The sequence below is a fragment of the Hippopotamus amphibius genome, chromosome 6 (genome assembly GCF_030028045.1).
Source record: "Hippopotamus amphibius kiboko isolate mHipAmp2 chromosome 6, mHipAmp2.hap2, whole genome shotgun sequence".
Taxonomy (NCBI): Eukaryota; Metazoa; Chordata; class Mammalia; order Artiodactyla; family Hippopotamidae; genus Hippopotamus; species Hippopotamus amphibius.
In genome coordinates this window covers 60,201,935-60,221,462 of record NC_080191.1, presented here as the reverse complement: position 1 = coordinate 60,221,462, position 19,528 = coordinate 60,201,935, and the positions used below count along the sequence as shown (strand labels likewise).

The 19,528-nt window shown below is 49.2% G+C and overlaps 1 protein-coding gene across 3 annotated transcripts in view; it reads right to left on the bottom strand.

Moving 5' to 3' along the window:
• The window catches only part of ZDHHC14 (zinc finger DHHC-type palmitoyltransferase 14), a 260,634-nt gene that overhangs the window by 10,248 nt on the left and 230,858 nt on the right, over positions 1–19,528 (bottom strand). For all 3 annotated transcript variants that reach the window (XM_057739593.1, XM_057739594.1, XM_057739596.1), the window contains exons 6-8: positions 10,401–10,503; positions 9,010–9,119; positions 3,588–3,690 (exon numbers count right to left, since the gene is read on the bottom strand). In XM_057739593.1, coding sequence (XP_057595576.1) covers positions 3,588–3,690; positions 9,010–9,119; positions 10,401–10,503 — 316 coding nt within the window. The remainder of the gene's footprint in view (positions 1–3,587; positions 3,691–9,009; positions 9,120–10,400; positions 10,504–19,528) is intronic.

The window sequence follows — 19,528 nt, the reverse complement described above, 5'->3', positions numbered from 1 at the left end:
CACTGAACAAACAGCATTAAACATTCAGTTATTACTATTATTATGGCCTGAAATGCTTTTAGTAGAGAGTAAAAAGTTTCATTCACAATTAAAATTCAGATATCCTGAGATTTGGCTTAAATTCCCTTTAATGCATAGATGATGGATAATAGATCCTTTCCTAAGAGCAAATTTTGACAGGAGAGAGACGGTGAGGATAATGGGCTGTGGAGACTGAAAGCTTATGGGAGAGAGTCACCCTACACACAGTCAGTATTCACCGCCACAGTGTAGCAAAGTGTAGGGTGGAGAGTGCGGACTGTTGCGGTCAAAGTGTGAAGTTGGAATTGGGCAAATTTACTGAAGTTCTCTGTGCCTCTGTTTTATTAATCCGTAAAATGGGGATAAAGTCAGTAGCAGCCTCACAGGGTCAGCGTGAGTTATCTATATAACAGCCTTGGGAGAGCATGTGGTATGCTGTGTGCTGGTGAGGTGTGAGGGCTGGTAAACACTAGCCAGTGTGAGCATGAACGGACTGGAGAGAGGGGGCGAGGCGGAGACGTGTCCGGCTTCACATTCTGCTTAGGGCCAGCCCTGCCCGTGCAGCACTGTCTCCTCTCCCTGCACCCCTGTTAACACTTACACAGTACTTACACCACAGAAGCCATAAAGAACAACGGAAATAATAAAAAGGCTCATGCTCTAGGTGCCTGCGTGGCCATGAATGCACAGCAGAACGGACTCTCATCCAGCACAGTGATGTTGCCCCGCTGATGAGGCTGGCGGCCTGGATGACAGGCTCTGTGCTGCAAGGAACCCTGAGGGTCTATGTCCAGCCCTCCCGCCAACGCTGACTCCTCTGTCCCACATCTCTGGGGGTGCCAACTCCCCTGGCCTGAACGCGTCTGCCGTGGGCGCTCCTGTCTGGGCGCTGGGCGTTGGGCATTTCCCTCTTGGATCGAGCACGATCTGCCTCCCAGGCCCACCTTCTGGTCCTGGTTCTGGCCTGTGGGGCCCCGTGAAGAACATGTCTCATCTTAGTCCCCCAAAGAGCTTTCAGATCTGGCTTCTCCTGAACATGTTCTGACATTTTGGGGGCATGCCCAGCAGTGGGTAGCAGCCTTGGGACCAAAAAGACTTCTCCCAGCTTTAAGCGCAGTGGAAACCTGGGTTTCCCCTAACACAGGCAGCATGGCAGACAGGAAGTGCAGGGCCCCAGGCAGTTAACTTTTCAATGTATCTGTCTATGAGCAACTCAGTTTATAATTGGTAATGATTTCCCTGTAATCACATGTGTGCTGGGGAATTCTTATGAAGTGAGAAAAACTCAACCTACAAATCATTTCTAAGATGTAATGAAATTTTAATGAAAGCTGAATTTAACAATTAATGAAGTTGACATATTCATGGGTCTCGTAGACATTAAACCTCTATTAGTTTTGATTTTGCTGTTTTCTTTTTATGTTTCAAAGCTTATAATCTTTTTTTCAGGACTAAAAAATTTTCAGAAAAGCACACAGGCACTTTGCCTGCAGTGTCTAGTGGGTAAAATGACCCTGTTCTGTCTCTTGGCCCTTGGGTTAATTTCATCCTACCAGGGCCATCACTTCATGAAGCAAAATTGCCATGGCACCAAAGAGAACTCCTCCCCTCTAGTACCTAGTTCCACACTCAAGGTGGAGCCTTTTGCAGATGTGACAAAATTGGAGGAAGGAAGGAATGAGGAAAGGAAGGCAGGAACAAACTACTGGGTTGGTCAAAAAGTTCGTTTGGTTTTAAGTAACAATAAAAGACATTTTTCGTTTTCACGAAGAACTTTATTGAACAACATACTCACTAACTGAACGAAATTTTTGGCCAACCCAATAACATTTGTTCAGAGCTTCCCTCAAGCAAGCCCTTATGAGGGGAACTTTCACATACAACAAGTGAATGTTTAACCAGCACCTACTACGTGCCAGGCCCTTTGCTATAAAGTGGTGATGGGAGGGAGGTGAACATCTTTATCCCCTTCTCACTTCACAGTTTAGGAACTTAAGGCTCTTGGGAGTAAGTGACATGCCGGGATCACCCAGCCCCGAGTCAGTCATTGCAAGCCCAGCCTCTCTGATCCCACATCCCACACTCTCTGCCTTTCCCTACTGTGCTCAGTAGTACTTAAATCTGTCCATTTGCAAAGCTTTTCCTTCCATTATCTTTCAGAATTATCCTATCCTATTATCCTCACTAGTATCCAATTAGATCAGGAAACTTGATTTGACCTGGGGCGGGGTGGGGGCGGAATTGGCGGGGGCAGGTGGAGGGAAAGTTAGCAAAAGATAATAAATACGGATTTCAAAAAATAATCTTCCAGCATGTGAGATGAAATCGGATTAATATCTCAGATGACAAACATGAGTACATCTTATAGGTGCTTTTTTAAATGCCAGATTGACCGGTACTTCTAGGATAGCTAATAAAATTGATTCACGTCTCCACTATTTCAATTTCTACCAATCATGTCATTCCTTCCTAAGTATGGGGAAGCAAATCTTCCCTGAGCTTTCTATATAGCTACCTGCCAGGCACCTCCCCTACCCCAGGCATCCAAGGACCCCAATTCTACATACTGAAATCAGCTTCCCCCTAACTGGCACCTCCTTTTGTATTTCCCGTGATATGTATGGTCATCTTGTCATCAAGCTGAAAGGCTGGAGGCACCCCTGGCTCCCCGCTCCCAGATTTCCACATTCACTCCATCTCCAGGTCCTGGCCTGTCACAGCCTCTTTTCTGAACCCACATTTGCTGTCCTGGCCTGTCTGTCACAGACTCTGCTGTGTGTAATTCAGGTCTCCAGAGAGCAAACAGCGCTGGGGGCCAGACTGGGCCCCTTTCAGAAACACTTCTTTGGGGAACAAATGTTCCTGATAGGCCATTGCCTTACAGACACCTGATGAATTTTAAGGCACTGATGGTCAGGGCCAGCCAGGCTGTGAGTTCAGGTGCCCATGGAAAGACTCCGCCCCTGCCCCGTTAGGGCAGAGTGAAAACAAAGCATCTGTCCCACACCTCCACAGAAGCACGACCTGGGGCCTTCTTTGGAGAGGCACCGGCCAGCTTTTGCTGTGAATGAATGAACAGCGTGTCTGATTATTTGCATTAAGGTGTGCAAGGCTGACCTAAGATTTTGGCTGAAAGTGGGGAGAACTGGCAGCTGAGTCCACTGCACACTTAAAGAGGCGGTCAGGAAGTTGGTACAGACTGAGGCAAAGGGACAGCATGGGACTCAGGGACTCTCCAGACAGCCAGCCCTGCCTGGGGCAGCTCTGTCTCACCCTAGACAGCAGTCTGGTTCTGCATGAGGGGGCTTTCTGGAGCAAGCTGCCGCAGGCTGTTTCTGGAAGAGCCGTCCTGTGTGTAGTTCCCCTACACAATCCTGAGCAAACCGACCACCCTTTGGGGGAGGGTATAACCCTTTGGAGGATATCACCTTAATTTAACACTTCCTTTCCCTCCCTGAGCCTGCCAGCCCATGGGTGGCCCGGGCAGCTTTCTAGGCGATTGACGGTTACAGGTTAGTGAACACAGATGCGGGAGAGAAGCCTCTGCAGGGCGCTACGGGTCCTACCATGTCGCTCTGTGACTGTGTGGCCCCGTATGCGGACATCCCATTGGAGGGTGCGGCTGGTTGCGGGGTGTCAGGCTGGATGTATCCTCTTCTGTCGATTAGGCTATGAGAGAAAACAGAACAATGCAGGAGGCAGACAGTGAATAAAAAGCCAAAATCGTCAACAGCACTCTTTTAATTTCCATCTGGGGCAGTCTCCCTTTCTGTGACGGGCACTTCAGAATACACCTCTGCTCGCCTTCACATGTGGTCAGGCTCCCGAGTCCATTACTTCTGTCCTTAAAAACGCCCGGAGCATCTGTTCCCTCCCTGCCACCTGCTGCGGCCTCTGCCCTCCCACCCTGCCCTGATCACGTCGCCACTCCTGCCTGCACAGCCTCCATCACCTGCCATCAGAGCCCAGATCCTCTTGGTTGGCCTTCAGGCCTCACACAACCTGTCCCCAACCTTCCTCTGCAGCCTCAAACCCACATCTTATTGCATATGGTATTCACAGCTTCATTCCTTCAACAAGCGTGTCTGAGCACCTACTATGTGCCAGTGTGCTGCCCGAACAGAAGCTGCAGACACGCTGTGCACTCTCTGCTTTGCTGTCTCTGTGCTTCTGTTCAGGCTCTGGCTTTTAACTGACCAAACCCTCCACTCCCCTTCCCCTCCGCTGTCCATTCTTCTCGGCCCCGGCCCCTGCTCTTGGCTCTATATCCACTTTCTTCTCTCATCTGGCTTCTCTTAGCCCTGCCTGTGATCCTCCTGGTGGCACATGTCACTGTTGGCCTGGTGTCACCGTGATCTATATGAGTGTCTTCTCTGTTGAGCAGCCCACAAGCTCCCAAGGCCAGACTTCATCTCGTCTCCCCCAGGGCACCTGCCCCGGAGGATCTGGCCCGTCTTGCCCTCGGAGCCCCCCGGGCACCGAATCACATTATGCTGGTGCCACCTGTTTCCACGTGCATGTGTTATGGAGCATCAGCTCCATGAGGGCAAGAATGAGGTCTTTTTTTTTTTTTTAATATTTATTTATTTATTGGCTGCACTGGGTTTTCATTGCTGTGTGTGGGCTTTTCTCTAGTTGTGGCCTGCAGGGCTACTCTTCATTGTGGTGCATGGGATTCTCAGTGCGGTGGCTTCTCTTGTTGCAGAGCATGGGCTCTAGGTGCCTGGACTTCAGTAGTTGCAGCACACGGGCTCAGTAGATGTGGCGCATGGGCTTAGCTGCTCCACCGCATGGGGGATCTTCCCAGACCAGGGATTGAACCTGTGTCCCCTGCATTGGCAAGTGGATTCTTAACCACTGCACCACCAGGGAAGCCCCAAGAATGGAGTCTTCTTAATCACCGTTATCTCCATGGCTGCTGCCCAGCAGGTGCTGAGCAAATGTTTGTTGATTGAAATTAAAATGGGTCCTCGATCTCCCACAGACAAATTTTCTGAACAATGTTTCCGTCTTTACTCTATGGCACTGTTGCCCAGGTAGGAGGTAAGGGTGGAGCTTATTTTGCCATCAAAAGGGTTGCTTATTTTCCTCCCTGAGTGAAGACTCTGTGTTGACCTTGGGTCTAAGGGTAGAACCGCCAAGGGCAACAGGAAGTGCGGCCAGTAAGTGTTGCTCCCCGCCACGGCCTCCCGTGGTGTGGGGCGGGGCCTCTGCGAGACGCCCTGAGCACGTCCACGTGCCCACACGCTCCCCGTCCTGGGGTCGGGGGCCCGGAGGCTGAAGGCTGCTCCCTGCGTCAGCTTGGCCTTCAGCAGATAGGGGTTGTCACCACAGCTACCACCTCAGGTCTAACAAGCCATTAAAAAATACTTGTGACAGGATCTGGGAGTGGCACTCTGCTTCAGTTTCAGTCAAATTTCTTGAGGTTTAGAAAAAACAGGAGGCTACAAGAACCTCCATCTTCCAAAGGGTAGGTGCTGGACCCCCATGCAGGACTGTCAAAGGGGTTTCCAGGTCAAGCCTGCAGCCGCCCTCAAGGGTAGCAAAGATCGGAGGTGAAAGGGCCCTGGTAGCGATGAAGGGGTGGAAAGTGTTAATTTGCAGTGAACTTTGAAGTTCTGATTCACTGAAATGACACTGTTTTGGAGGAAATGAAAGTGCCCTGAGTCCTTTTTTTTCTCACAACTGACAGGAGAAATTAAGAGACTTGCAAGGGATTTCATCCAGGAGCAGAAAAAGAACTAGGTCATCAAGAGAGTCTAAAGGGACAGCAGGGATTATAGAAAAAGCTGTTCTTGGCCTGCTTCCCATGCATTCAGCCTGTTTGAAGTACCAGCCATGCACCCAAGACGGTGACACTCGGCCCCAAGTCTCCTCCTGGCCTTCAGAATGGCTCCTCTCTCTTGCCTTGCCCCGGGACTCCTCTCACTCCCCAGGTTCCTCCTCTGACAAGTCGGGCTCTCCCCTCACCTCTGGGCCTTTGCACATGCTGTCCCCCCTCCTCCCACAATTCTTTCCCCCCAGTTCCTCCTGATCCTTTAGAGGGGCTCACACCTTACACCCCGCTCCTTTGGGAAGCCCTCCCAGGTGGCCCATGGAACCTGCACCGTGACCCCATCACAGCCCCTCCCCCTGCACAGACCTGCCCTTGATGGGCCTGTACTGTGGAGGTTGGATGGTCCCTTGGGCACTTCCCTGGCGCCCAGCACACAGCACGAGCTCAGTAACAGTGGCCAAGTGAACTCTTACAACTGGCTGACCCACAGCACCAGCCCATAGGGCCTGACCCTGACCCCACTTTGGGACTTTCTGTCTTTCCAATATTCCATTCCTCCTGCCAGACTTGTCATGAGGGCCCCCTCCCCCCAAACCCGGCTGTTGCCACCCTGCTGCCCCCACTCCTCTGGGGACACTGCAGGGAACGGAACGTGGGTCTTTGCCCCTGTGCTCCAAGGCTCTCATGGGGAAGCACGAAGACACCCTCTTCCCCCCTCGTGAGGACTCATTACACGAAGAACGCTTTAGGGGCATCCCAGGCACAGGATGCTGGGCGCGCAGGTGGTCCTCAGCCCTCGTCTGAGGCGGGGGACACTGCTGAGTCTATAGGCTTGTCTGGGACGCCTGTGGAAGGCCCTGGCGCTCTTTAGGGCACAGGGGTTGGGTGAGGCAGAGCAGAGAGAGGTTAGGGCAAGGAAGGTGACAGTGGGGACCGGCGAAGACACACACTGCCCCCCGCTTCTGCCCGGGGTCAGCTCTGGGAGCCTGCGGGCAAGCGAGACAGGGCAGCACCCCATCTTCCTCCACAAACCCTCGAGCAGCCAAGCTCTTCCGAGGGGAGGGCCATCCCTGAGAAATTCCCCATCCGGAGGGATATGGGTTTTGGAAAGAATACAGCCCTAACGCAGCCAAACCATCAGATTTAATCCAGGTGTGGAAGAAATAATTTCAGCTGTGACAGATTTGATCTATAAATAATACCAAGCCGTGCAAATGCAAACCAAAGACATGAGAACAAGAAGAGAGATTTGGACAAAACGTGAGACTTCTAAATTCCTTTCCTAGATTCAGATGTCTATTTTAGAGACTGGAAAGATGATTGTTCAGGACTCTTCTGCCTCTTCTACTCCGTATTTTGTGGCCTGTCCCCACTATCCACAAATATACACACGCCAGTAGGGAACACAAGCTAAACTGTGAAAAACCAAGCATTTCCGGAGGGTTTTTCTGGCCTAAAGAGCCCCAAGAGGGATTCCTGGGTGAGTTTGGAGCTCTCTGGGCAGGGGGCACCCTCCAGGCATGTGTGACTCCCCGGCCTGAGGTGGCCGTTCCATCCAGCGCCCTGGGCTGCCCCTTCCTGCTGTCTGTCCTCAGAGGAGGCCTGGGAGGGACAGGCCAGGGCCCCCGAGGGCCCCAAATTCAGGACGAGAGTGGCACACTGGGCTCCCAACTTTCTAGACCCAAACTGGAAAACGATCAATTTCAACTACCCAGTGGCACCAGGACCTATACCCCAGTACCGATTAATAGATGGCCTTGGACTATGTGCTTGGTTGTTTTGGGGGAGGTGGGGGAGAAGCAGCACCCTCCCTTCCCTAATGAAGTTTCACCCAGGCTGACGATCAAACCCAGCCCGAGTCTCACGAGCACAAGTCAGGGCTGACTGCCCGTGCAGCTCCGAGTGCACAGCGGGGCCGCCGTGGAGACACGTCAGTGGCTTTCATGGTTTCTCTCCCTTTACACAGAGGCCAAAAGGGAGGGAGGCTTGGACACTCATTCTAGAAACCTGGAAAACGTGCTCAGTAAATAATTTTGATGATTGTTTGGCTAACCCATTGGAAATATTCTCCAGGGTGTAGCTCACAGAAAATCAAGATCTGACTATATTTTAGGGACTTCCTTGGTGGCCCAGTGGTTAAGAATCTGCCTGCCAATGCAGGGGACACGGGTTTGATCCTGATCCGGGAAGATCCCACATGCCACGACTAAGCCCGTGTGCCACAACTAGTGAGCCCGCGTGCTGCAACTACTGAAGCCCGTGCGCCCAGAGCCCGTGCTCCCCAACAAGAGAAGCCACTGCAATGAGAAGCCCGCGCACTGCAATGAAGAGCAGCCCCCACTCGCCGCAACTAGAGAAAGCCCACACACAGCAACGAAGACTCAACACAGCCAAAAATAAATAAATAATAAATAAATCTTAAAAAAAAAAAAAAGAGTTGACTGTATTTTGTATAATTCTGACTTGGAGGCAGCGTGCACCATTGACGTGCACAGGTTCTGACAGCAGATGCCTGGGTTTGAGTCCTGACTAGGCAGCATTTACTAGCTGTGTGATCTCGAGCATGTTATTTAACCTCTCTGGGCCTCAGTTTCCTCTTCCACATAATGGGATATAGTAGCACCGACCTCATAGGTACAGAGCAAGGTTTTAAACTGAATCCATGTAAAACACTTAGAGCAGAGCCTAACACGGTGCAGTAAATGTCAGCCGCGGCCGTTATTAACATGACTGCTGTCTTCTCATCACCACAGTCTCCGCTGCTTCAGCCCACACGGCTCTCTCCCTGTGAACTATTTTAGCTTTTCTATTCTGCACAGCTCAGCTCTTAGCACTTATTTCCACAGGTTTCTAACTGCCTCCTACATTATGTCCTGCTCCCTCACAACAGCTTCCTGTTCCTCACAGATGTTCAACATCATCTAATAGTGCATGGGGGTTACCTGCCTCAGTGTCTATTTTGATCCTGGGGGGATTCTCCCCAAACCTGACACAAATTCAGTGGAATGTTATGCCAAGCAGACCACAACAAGCAGAACACAAGCCAGATCTCTACTTGGTTAAGGCCGTGTCTCCGCAGCACAGAGCAGAGCGCCGAGCTGGCGGGCGGTCGTCGCAGTGGCCGGGTCCCTGCCGCCTGAGGCCCGTGCTAGTACCCTAGAGTGTGAGCTTCCCCAGGCATGTGATAGGGCATCATGCTGTCTGAATCTTACCTTGGAGAGATGGGCCCACACAGGGCAACACAGCAATTTGTAAAGATATTTCCGTAGCTGTAGGGGTTGTAATTTTCTTTACCTCTTTTATTTGACCAAGATCCTTTAATCTGAAAGAAAAGGACAGTCAATGACACAATAGCTGTCACACTGACGCCACAGTTCGGGCACATCAGACCACGAGACGCCCGTAAAGAAGGCAACGATCTTCACTCATTTCTTCAGCAGAAGAAACGGAGGTAGTTTTCTCAAGGAAAACTGGCATTTACCCCAAACTTGGAAATATCCCCAAACAGCAGGTCAGATTGGGGAGAAATAACATTCTCTGGGGACAATAATCTCTTATTTGTACTACGTGGTACTTAAAGGTCAGCTCACACAAGCCAGTGGAGAGTTTTTCATATCACACTTAGTGTGTGAAATGAATGGTAGCAGAGAGGAGTAACACGTCTCTCCTAATGGCCGTTTTTTTTTTTTAAGATTTTTTTGATGTGGAGCATTTTTTTAAAAGTCTTTATTGAATTGGTTACAATATTGCTTCTGTTTTATGTTTTGGTTTTTTGGCCCCAAGGCATGTGGGATCCTAGCTCCCCGACCAAGGATAGAACCTGCACCCCCTGCATTGGAAGGCGAAGTCTTACTCACTGGACTGCCAGGGAAGTCCCTAACTGCCCATTTATAGCCTGAATTCAGCCCCATCATATTGCCAAAATAATTCTGCAGGATATTTCCGGTGTTCTCAGTTACCAAATACAAATGACTTAATAGTCTCTGAACCCATCTATCTCATCAGCACTGATTTTCTCAAGCCTTTGAGGCAACGTGACTAATTCTAAGACATTTAATTTATGTACTGACAGAGACTTCTGTCAGAATCCAAATATTCAGAGCAAAAAGGACCAGGCTCACCAAAAAACATTTTCCAACATTACGTTTCCTGGTTTTATACCTCCTCTCCATCTGCCTTAAGTACAGGCAGATAATCCCGGAAAAAAAGCTAAACTTTGGGTCGGGGCAATCACCTCCGAAAATGAAATGGAGCCGTTATCTGCAAGAGGCCAGCCTGTGAGGTGTCTCTTCATCGGGGTAGGGTGACAAGCTGCTGACAGAACTATTGCAAAGGAATAGGACAGAATCCCTCCTCGGGCCTTGAGATTGGGGGCCACTCAGCCGATCTTAGTATCTGAGTGGCGTGGTCAAAGAGCAGGACACTCTGGAGATTTGCATTAGAGAAACTGGAGACTGATGTTGGAAAGTGCTTCCCCTGCAGGCTCTTTGCTCCCAGGAGCTCCCATCTGGAAAGGGAGCTCCGAAGACCCGGGCCCCTCACCTCTTCTTTCTCTGCTTCCCACAGAAGAACATGCTTGTGCCCCACCCCGCCAGGAACTTACGTCTTCGTTCGTGGTCTGGTTGGAGCTGATCAGGTACGTGTGGAAACCCGAGAGCCCCACGATGGACCAGACGGAGAAGAAGCAGACCACGGCCTCCAGCACGGTACCCAGAGTCAAGGAGGTGAGCCAGTAGGAGAGCGATGTTCTTAGGGCCCTGGGGAGCCAGATGACTGAGATTTGGACAGGAACAACCCCGGGGCCCTTACGCAGGCCCTTGTGTCCACCTAGCCTGGCATCGGTGGTCTCCCAGACAGAGGATGCCCTCTAGGGCAGGCACCAGGCCACATTCTCCTTCACGGCACAGCATTTGTGCTAAGTGATCGGTGGGCTCCCTGAACATGCCTCGTTCCTTTCTCATGGCTGACAGTTCCTCTGACTGTCCTCCCTGCCCAACCTTGGCTCTGTGCTCATGACTCACCATATAGCCAAAGGCGGTGGCAGCAAAACCAGGAAGCATGCTGGCTGGCGATGGCAGCGGCCCAGGCCTTCGACGAATGGACCCAATGTTGAACATCACTTCAATCACAGACTCTACCTTTGGCTTCTGAGAGCTGGGACTGTAGCACTAACAGGTTTCTCTCCTGACCTGATTTGGGGCCGTGACAGTCACTTGCAGGGCTGACTGCAGGCGGCTGGAACCGGGGCAGGGTTTATCTTCCCGACTTTCTCTCTCCCTGGATGGCCCTTCCACCTGTTGGCTGCCCGCCCCCACTGAGGACGGGCTTCTGACCTGGCAGGGGCATTTCTCAGTGTGGCATCAGGGTGAGCAGTATTTTTTCTTACGGGACCTTATCTCAGCCTCTCAGCCAACCCTGACACATAAGGCTATCCTCAGCTGTTTGACAGGCAACTAGGAAACCTGGATGTACACCAGACATTGAGTGATGGGGACTCTCGAGTTCCATAAGATGCGCTAAAACCAAAGAAGGAAAAGCCTGGCATTCTTCAACAGACGAGATAGATCAGCCAAGAGTGTGGCAATCTGAAAAGACTAGAGGATTTTTCTGTCCCACAAATATTTATAAAATTCTATTTACAAGATACAGATGTTTCTCAGGATAAAAAACATTCATCACAGCTCTGGGAGTTTAAATATATACCACGCATCCCCCATCGATAAATTACAGGCCAGAGAAAGTAAATACTCATGCTTCCCTAACGCTTCCAAGGATGGAGGCTATAGATAATGCTGCAATACATCATCACTGATGTGTTTTTCAGGATTGGAGATCATTTATCTTTGGAGCAGAGAAATGAATGTATGGTGCAGTGCAGCGCCATCACCTGCCACGCCGTGGCTAACAGGCGCCGCCACCCGGCACGTGGGGCCGCGTACAAAACACGGGGCGAATGGGCTCCTGCCTGTTGACTGGCTTTCAACGCCAGGATCAACCCCTGGGTGTGCTCTTGGAAAAGTGGAAAAATGCTTTACTTTTCTTTCTAAGGTTTACATTTCTGGAAACTGCAAGGTCTCGGAAAAGCCCCGCCCACAAATTAAAAGGACATCTCAAGAGAAGGATGCCCAGCTGGCCAAGGTGAAAACAGCACAGAGCAGCGGGGTCTTACAGACCCAACACACGGTGCTACTGGGGCCCCCTGCCTGGTCCTCACGGAGGAAGGAGGTGAATGTGATGGAAGAGGAGCTCCACCTCCCAAGGAGAGGAAGACTAAGGCGGAGTCTGGAAAAGTGGATAAGCACGGAGGAGTGGGGTGGACCAGAGGGGGATAAGAGAGAAGCAGAGAAGCAGACCTCCACCACCCAGGGCTGCCACCAGTCTGGGCCACACCTTCACCTCGCCCAGGGTTCCCCGGGGGGGGGACAAATGGTTATGGTAGACGCCTCGCTGCACGAGGGGACACAGGGACGGTGGCCCAGGCAGCAAAGACGGTCTTGTTCTCAGCTGCCTCCTGACAGGTCAGGGCTCGCAGGAACCCCTCCTCCCAGCCTCAACGCCCCACGCAGGAGGACGAAGAGGGAGGAGGTGGCCATGTGGGCCCTGCCCACACTGGCTTGAAAGCACTGGTGAAACGGAGCCCAGGGAAACTGAGAAGGAGGCAGTGGGAAGCCTGAGTCCGGAGAACTGGGTTGCATAAAGGGGGATGACACTGGCAGTGACTTTGCACAGGCTGGAGGGAATAGACAAGAGGCAGAAAAGTCAAAGAGGAGGTGACAAATGGAACGGAAACAAGGGTAGAAAAGAGAGAATGAAGAACGAACCAAAAGATTTGTTTACTGACTCATACATGAAGAGCCCAACGTCGGTCTCGGAAATACTTAGATGTCATCAACAGTTTACAACCTAGGCAGAACGATGGTCATGTCAAAACATACCTAACCTCCATTCGTGTGAACCAGGATTTTTACATGATTACCTTCAAAAGAGGCATTGTTACCAGTGGACGTGGCGTTTTAAAGGTTTATAGCAACCCCGCACATACACAGTGTTCTATATTAATATCTCCCGTGCCTTGGAAACATGTTATAAACAGCAGAATGCAGTTTCATTAGCAGCTCACAGCTGTGTCCAAATGACACGAGTTCAAGGTAGGATGCAAGAGGCAGCCCCTTCCGCCCCCCACGTGACAGCCGCCACTGGGCCCACAGGACGTCTGAAGGAAGAGTCATTGTCGTTCATGGCAATGGCTGGCATCCCTGGTTGTGTGTCAGGTCCTGTTCCAAAGGCTTCCCGTGGATTAACTCACTGAATCCCCAGAGCAACCCAGTGAGAAGCGTGGTTCCCACTTAACCGATAGGCAAACCGGGGCAGGAAGCAGTTAAGTAATTTGCTCAGGAAAGAGAGCAGGGATTTGAACCTTGGAAGTCTGTGTCTGCCAGTAGGACAGAAAAGCCACGGACTGATTCCTTTCTGAATTCTTGCTGAGGGACACGTGGCTCTAGGCTGACCCCAACCTCTGCCGGGGGAGATTGAGACCCTCCTCATCAGGGATTCTGGAACCTGTCATCTTAAGGAGTCCATTCCTCTCAAACTCACTCTTAGAGGGAGGTGCGAATATCTGAACAATATATCTTCTCACTGACCTGACAGCTTGATGTTGAAAATAACTATGTCATCATGAGATCAAGAAACATAAATTTCTCTTTACTGTATCAAAACCCATTTACTGATTTTTTTTTTAAAGAGACATACGTGGAAACAGGCCAGCTCTAGTAGGAGCCAATTCAATAAGCAGCTGGGTGTTTATTGCATCAGAAATGGGTTCCAAATCACAGCCATTACTACTGCCAGCCTCCATGTCTACCCCCCCAGCACCCCCAAAAGACAGGGAGCCCCCTCTGCGGCCAGGAGTATGACATTTAAGTAAGGAGCCCCCTTAGCTCAAAATGCTGCACACGGAGTTACTCGCTAGATGACGATGGAATTGAAAAAGACTAGAAAATGCCAGGGGGCAGGCGCCCCTCCCTTGGGTTTCCACGCAATCCCAGAAGTGCCTGCTCTGCTTTTCTAGGCACCTGGCCCTGTACTCAGGACAGGAGATGGTGGGGGAGGTTAAGCTTTCCGCCCTCAGGGAATAGGGGTCTGCTTGCCTGTGGGAAGGTAAGCAAGGGGAGACGGCCTTGCAGAGACATGGAAATAATGCTGGGTAGAATCCTCAGTATTTGGAGAATTGTAAAAGGTGAGAGGTCATGGAACCAAAGGTTTCTAACCTTATTGGGTTCCTATGCTTTTCTCAGAAAAAATGCACATAAACACATTTTTTTCTTATAATTTCAGGAGGTTTAAAAATGCCACTGATGCCTCGCATGGATACACAAGGACCCCAAGGTAAGACATCCTGATTTATTCTAGTCCCTTCATTTTACAAATAGGTAGGTAAAATTTTAACCTATTTGTAAAATGAAGGGCTAAGGCCCAGAGTAGTCAAGCTGCTTATAAAAACTCACACAGCAGTTCATAACAGAATAGAACTAGAACTTGGTCTCCAGACTTCTAGGAGAGAAAGAACCCTTCCCAAGGCCCCAAACTATGGAGTGTTAGGCCCTAACTTTGGAGCCTCCGTGCTCATGACAGCAAGGCTGAGACTGCCCATGACATCAAACCTTGTTCATCAGTCCCACGGCCTTAGAGCCACCCCTGGGCGAAGAACTTGTCTCTGTTAATTTGTCATCGCCCATCTCCGTACATTCCAACAATCAGGCTGATGACAGGATTTTTCGCCAAGTGCCAAATTCAGATAACAGTTTATTTTTAAAAGTCTGTATTTCATGTGGGTTTCTTCATTGACCAAAATCCCCAGATTCCTGAATGGCCAGGGAATGCTAAAGTCCAAGGCTGTGTCTCGGGCCCTTTCCGCCCCGAGCACTGGGCGTACGTGGCCAGGGAGCTGCACGGTGCAAGGGGGCCTTTCTCTGTGGGCAGCAGCCACGCGCCCCTGGGTCTTCCTGCATCTTATCCTGCTTCAGGTCTCTGTCTGGGATTCTGATGTTGAAAATATAAGAAACAAGATGTTGGTAATCATTTCTTTTCTTTCTCTCTTTTCCTTTTTTCTTTTTTTCCCTAAAAACTACAGTCAGATGGGCAATGCTCACTTACAGGAAGAGCTTTGATGGAAGGGCAGATCTCAGCGATAGACCCCTTTGTTCTCTATATCGAGCGTCTACATCAGCATTTAATGCCTTTAGATATTTAGGTTCGGGAACTTGTCAGCATCTTTTCCTCATCAATTGGATGACCCTATAATCCTTAGACAGGGATAAGAAACTACGGCTTGTGCCCCTGTCCCTTGAGAGCCCACCACTGTGTCTCGGGTGAGGGTTGCTGACTCCCCGATGATTTACACGGCAGACATTATGAAAATCAAGTTCCTGGGACCCTTCAGGCTGGATCATTGGACCATCATCTTTCAGTCTCTCAAATCCTCTCCCCTAAATGCTTAGATACCAGGTGATAGAGGTATGTAGTTGTCCCAAATCAATCTGTGAAGTCACTGGAACTCCAATCAAAATTCCAACTAGAATTTTTTTTTAATGGAATTTGACAAACTGACCCTAAAATTCGTCAGGAAGAGGAAACGCACAAGAACAGGTAAGGAATTTTGAAAAATATCGGGGAGGTGGGAGTGGGAGGAGACTTTTCTAGTGAACAACACAAGGTGAGAACAGTCTAAACAGGCTGTGGGCATGTGGGTAAAGAGGTGTTTCAAACTGGTGATGAAAGAATAGACGGGTGGGACTTCCCTGGTGGCGCAGTGGTTGAGAATCCGCCTGCCAATGCAGGGGACACAGGTTCGATCCCTGTTCTGGGAAGATTCCACATGCCGTGGAGCAACTAAACCCGTGTGCCACAACTACTGAGCCTGTACGCTAGGGCCCGCGAGCCACAACTATAGAGCCCATGTGCCACAACCACTGAAGCCCGCGTGGTCCTAGAGCCCGTGCTCCACAACAAAAGAAGCCACCTCAATAAGAAACCTGTGCACCGCAATGAAGAGTAGCCCCTGCTCGCCGCAACTAGAGAAAGCCCACATGCAGCAATGAAGACCCAATGCAGCCAATAAATAAATTAATGAATAAATAAATTAATTAAAAAAAAAAGAATGGACCTGCAGTTCTCAAAGTGTGGCCCATGGAAACTTAGGGTCCCCAGGTTCCTTTCAGGGGATCCTCCAGGTCAAAACTATTTTCCTGTCATCACCAAAACGTTCTACCCCAGCTTCACTCTCATCCTACCACGTGGTGGCTTCTTCTGGAAGCTGTGAGGCAAGATGATGCCCTCATTCACTCTTATGCCTTCTTGTCTTTTAAAAATTTCTTAGTTTTAATTTCAAACACGATATATAGAAATAGATATAATCTACACAAACAGAAGCTCTCTGGGGTCCTCAATAATTTTTAAGAGTGTAAAAGAGTTCTGAGACCAAAAAGTTCGAGAACTGCTTAGAATAGACTAGTAAGTGGTACTGGGACACTTCACTAAACGTTCGGGAAAAATGAAGCCAGAACTTTAGCTTTCACCCCCACACAAAATTATGTTACAGATCCATTACTGTGCTAACCTTAGGAAACAAAATAGAAAGGTATTAGAAGAAAATAAAGGAAATATTTGCGTCATTTTGGGGTGAGGATGTATGGTGCAAAACCTAGGAGCCATGTAGGATGAGATTTACAGATTGAATGTGTTAATAAATTATTCTTTTCTGTATTAAAAAAAGTTAAAAGGTAAGTGACAGGTTGAGAGAAAAATATTGGGAAAAGATAGTTATAAGATTATTATTAAGAATACATAAAGAACATGTTAATAGGAAAAGAAGAAACATTTCAATTGAAAAATGGACAAAGAGTTTGAACTGGCACATTGAGGTGAGAGAAAAAGATAAACAATCATGAAAATACGTGCAAGCTGATTATTATCCAGAAAATGGAAATTAAACCTGATTTTTTTCTCCCTATTAAAGTGGCAAAGATCACAGCACTGACAACTCCAAAGTAGGTGAAGGTGGGGAGAAATGGAGCATGAATTGGTATAATCTCTTTAGGGGACAATTTGGTACATTAACCTATATTTAAACTATGCTTAGCTTTTAACTCAGTGACTCCACATCTAGTTGTCAATCCTAGAGAAATACGCACACTTGTGCACAAAGGATACATACAAGAAAGTCCACTACCTCATTTTTTGAGCAGTAAAAAAAGCAGTCTAAATATCTATCAATAGAAGAATACACTACAGTTCATCTGTACCCCGGAATTCTGTAAAACAGTTGAAAAAAGAATATGATGTACATCTGTGTGTTGACATGGAAATGTCTTCAGGAAATATTTAACAATCAAATTGTAGAACAATGCGAAGAGTTCATATGACCCCTTTTAGGTAAAGCAGTCCCCCCACTGCGTACCGGTGTGTGAGTAGGAATGCACGCACATGTGTATTTAAACTCTGAGAAGATCATCTGGAGAGACCCACGAAGCCCAACAAGGACTCCTACAGAATAACAAGTCAAGAGCAACGCTTCCTTTTCACCCTGACATTTCTGACTATTTGAAATTTATTACAGTGAGAACATGTTCTTGTATCACTTGGGTGCCTCCTCCCCCACTCTGTGATCTTCTGAGATGTGATCTATGCTTATTCTTCATGGAACTCCCTCAATCTGCCCGGTCAGGGGCAGCGGGGAAGGCTCTGAATTCCCTGGGTGGAGGGGGCCGGGCTCTAGCTCTGGAAACACCGCTGAGCATAAATCGGAGTCACTTCACCTCTCAGTGAGGTCCTGCTCTGAGACCTCAGGCACCTGTCCTACCTCTTCCTGAGCACCCCCTGAGGATCAGCAGAAACCAGGACGGACGGGCCCTGAAAGCTGGGTTAGTGAAGGCCTGTCCTGCCTTTGTGAATTTTCCACTGGCCCCCAGTGCCTCTTTCTGACAGCACCCAGGCCGACTTCAAGCCTTCTACCAAATTCCACCAAAACACAACGGTGCCTGTTAGGCTGTGGGTGCCTGTCAGACGGTGCCTTGAAATGAGCTTAAACTGGGGACAAAAAACCCTTTTCTGTCCAAAGCCTCCAACACGTAGCATCAGTAATTGGTGTACCAACCACCGAAAACGCTTCTCGTTTTGGGAGAGCTGAACAATAAATCAGGGTTAGAAATGAGCGTAACCCTTTATATTGGATGTTAAAGCTGCTACACTGAAGTGACAGTAGGCACGCATCCTCTCCCCCCGCCAGGCCTGTTCCTGAGGGGCCGCACCTCCTGAGCCTCAGAAGTCTGCGAGGGGCACCTGACCATGCGGCTTCCCTGACCCTGCGTGAGCAGTGACGTTTCCTAAGAGTCTGGACTATTTCACTTCAGGCTCCCGGTTTTTTTTCCTGCTTCCATATTTCATGCAATAACCACAGAGGGCCCTAAAGACAGTCCAGGATGACATGGAGGTTCCGTGTGCGACCTCCTAGGTTCTGTTCATGAAAGTAGCTCAAACCAGGTTCATTTCTCCCCAAACCAGTGCTACCCGTCTCCATTTTCTGCTGTGCCCCTTTCCCCAGGTCACCCAGCGCTTGGACCCCCCCTTCCTCTCCCCTCCCCCCGCTCCCAGGTCCTGATCTGAAGGCAGAGGTCCCTGCGGATCTGTCCCCTTGTCACTGATTTCAGGTTCAGGAGCCTTTCCTTTGCAAACACCTCCTCACTACCTCACTCCATTGTGTTCCTTGCTTCAAGATGAGTATTCTTAAAAACAAAACAGGAACAAAAAGCAGCTTGAGGTCACTCACCTACCAAAAGTCTTAACCGGTTCCCCGGTGTCCAGGGGAAGAAGGACGCCCACTCCTTCACTAGAGCAACCAGTCCTGACCTGCGCCCCCCGTCAGGGCTCAGCCGTCACAGTGCCCTCCCCACTGCCTGTGCTTCTCTGATGCAGATATGAAAGGGAGGAAACGGTCACTGGTCATGGGGAGCCAGTACAGGAGACGACGGGAGGTAGAGGGGAGCAGGAAGAAGAGGATGGAGGATGATCCAGGGGCTCTGAGGCTGGACATGCTCTTGCCAAAGGTGACCCTGGTGGCCAAGCATCCTTCCCCTTTCCTCACCACAGTCTGGGAAGGACCTGCTGAGTGCCCACAACTGAGCCAGAGCCAGGCATTCTACCCACAGCCACTTATGATGGTCTCTCTCTGTCCCTCCCCCTCTTTCTCACCTGTGTCTCCTTCCCACCTCCTCCCAGAAAGTTAGTAGAAGGGAAGAAATCATAAAGATCAGAGCAGAAATAAATGAAATAGAAATGAAGAAAATAATAACAAAGATCAATGAAACTAAAAGCTGGTTCTTTGAGAAGATAAACAAAATTGATAAACCTTTAGCCAGACTCATTAAGAAAAAAGTGAGAGGACTCAAATCAATAAAATTAGAAATGAAAAAGGAGAGGTTACAACTGACACTGCAGAAATACAAAGGATTCTAAGAGACTACTATAAGGAAATATATGCCAATAAAATGGAAAAACCCAGAAGAAATGGACAAATTCTTGAAAAGGTACAACCTTCCAATATTGAACTTAGAAGAAACAGAAAATATAAACAGTCCAATCACAAGTAATGAAATTGAAACTGTGATTTAAAATCTTCCAACAGACAAAAGTCCAGGACCAGATGGCTTCACAGGTGAATTCTATCAAACATTT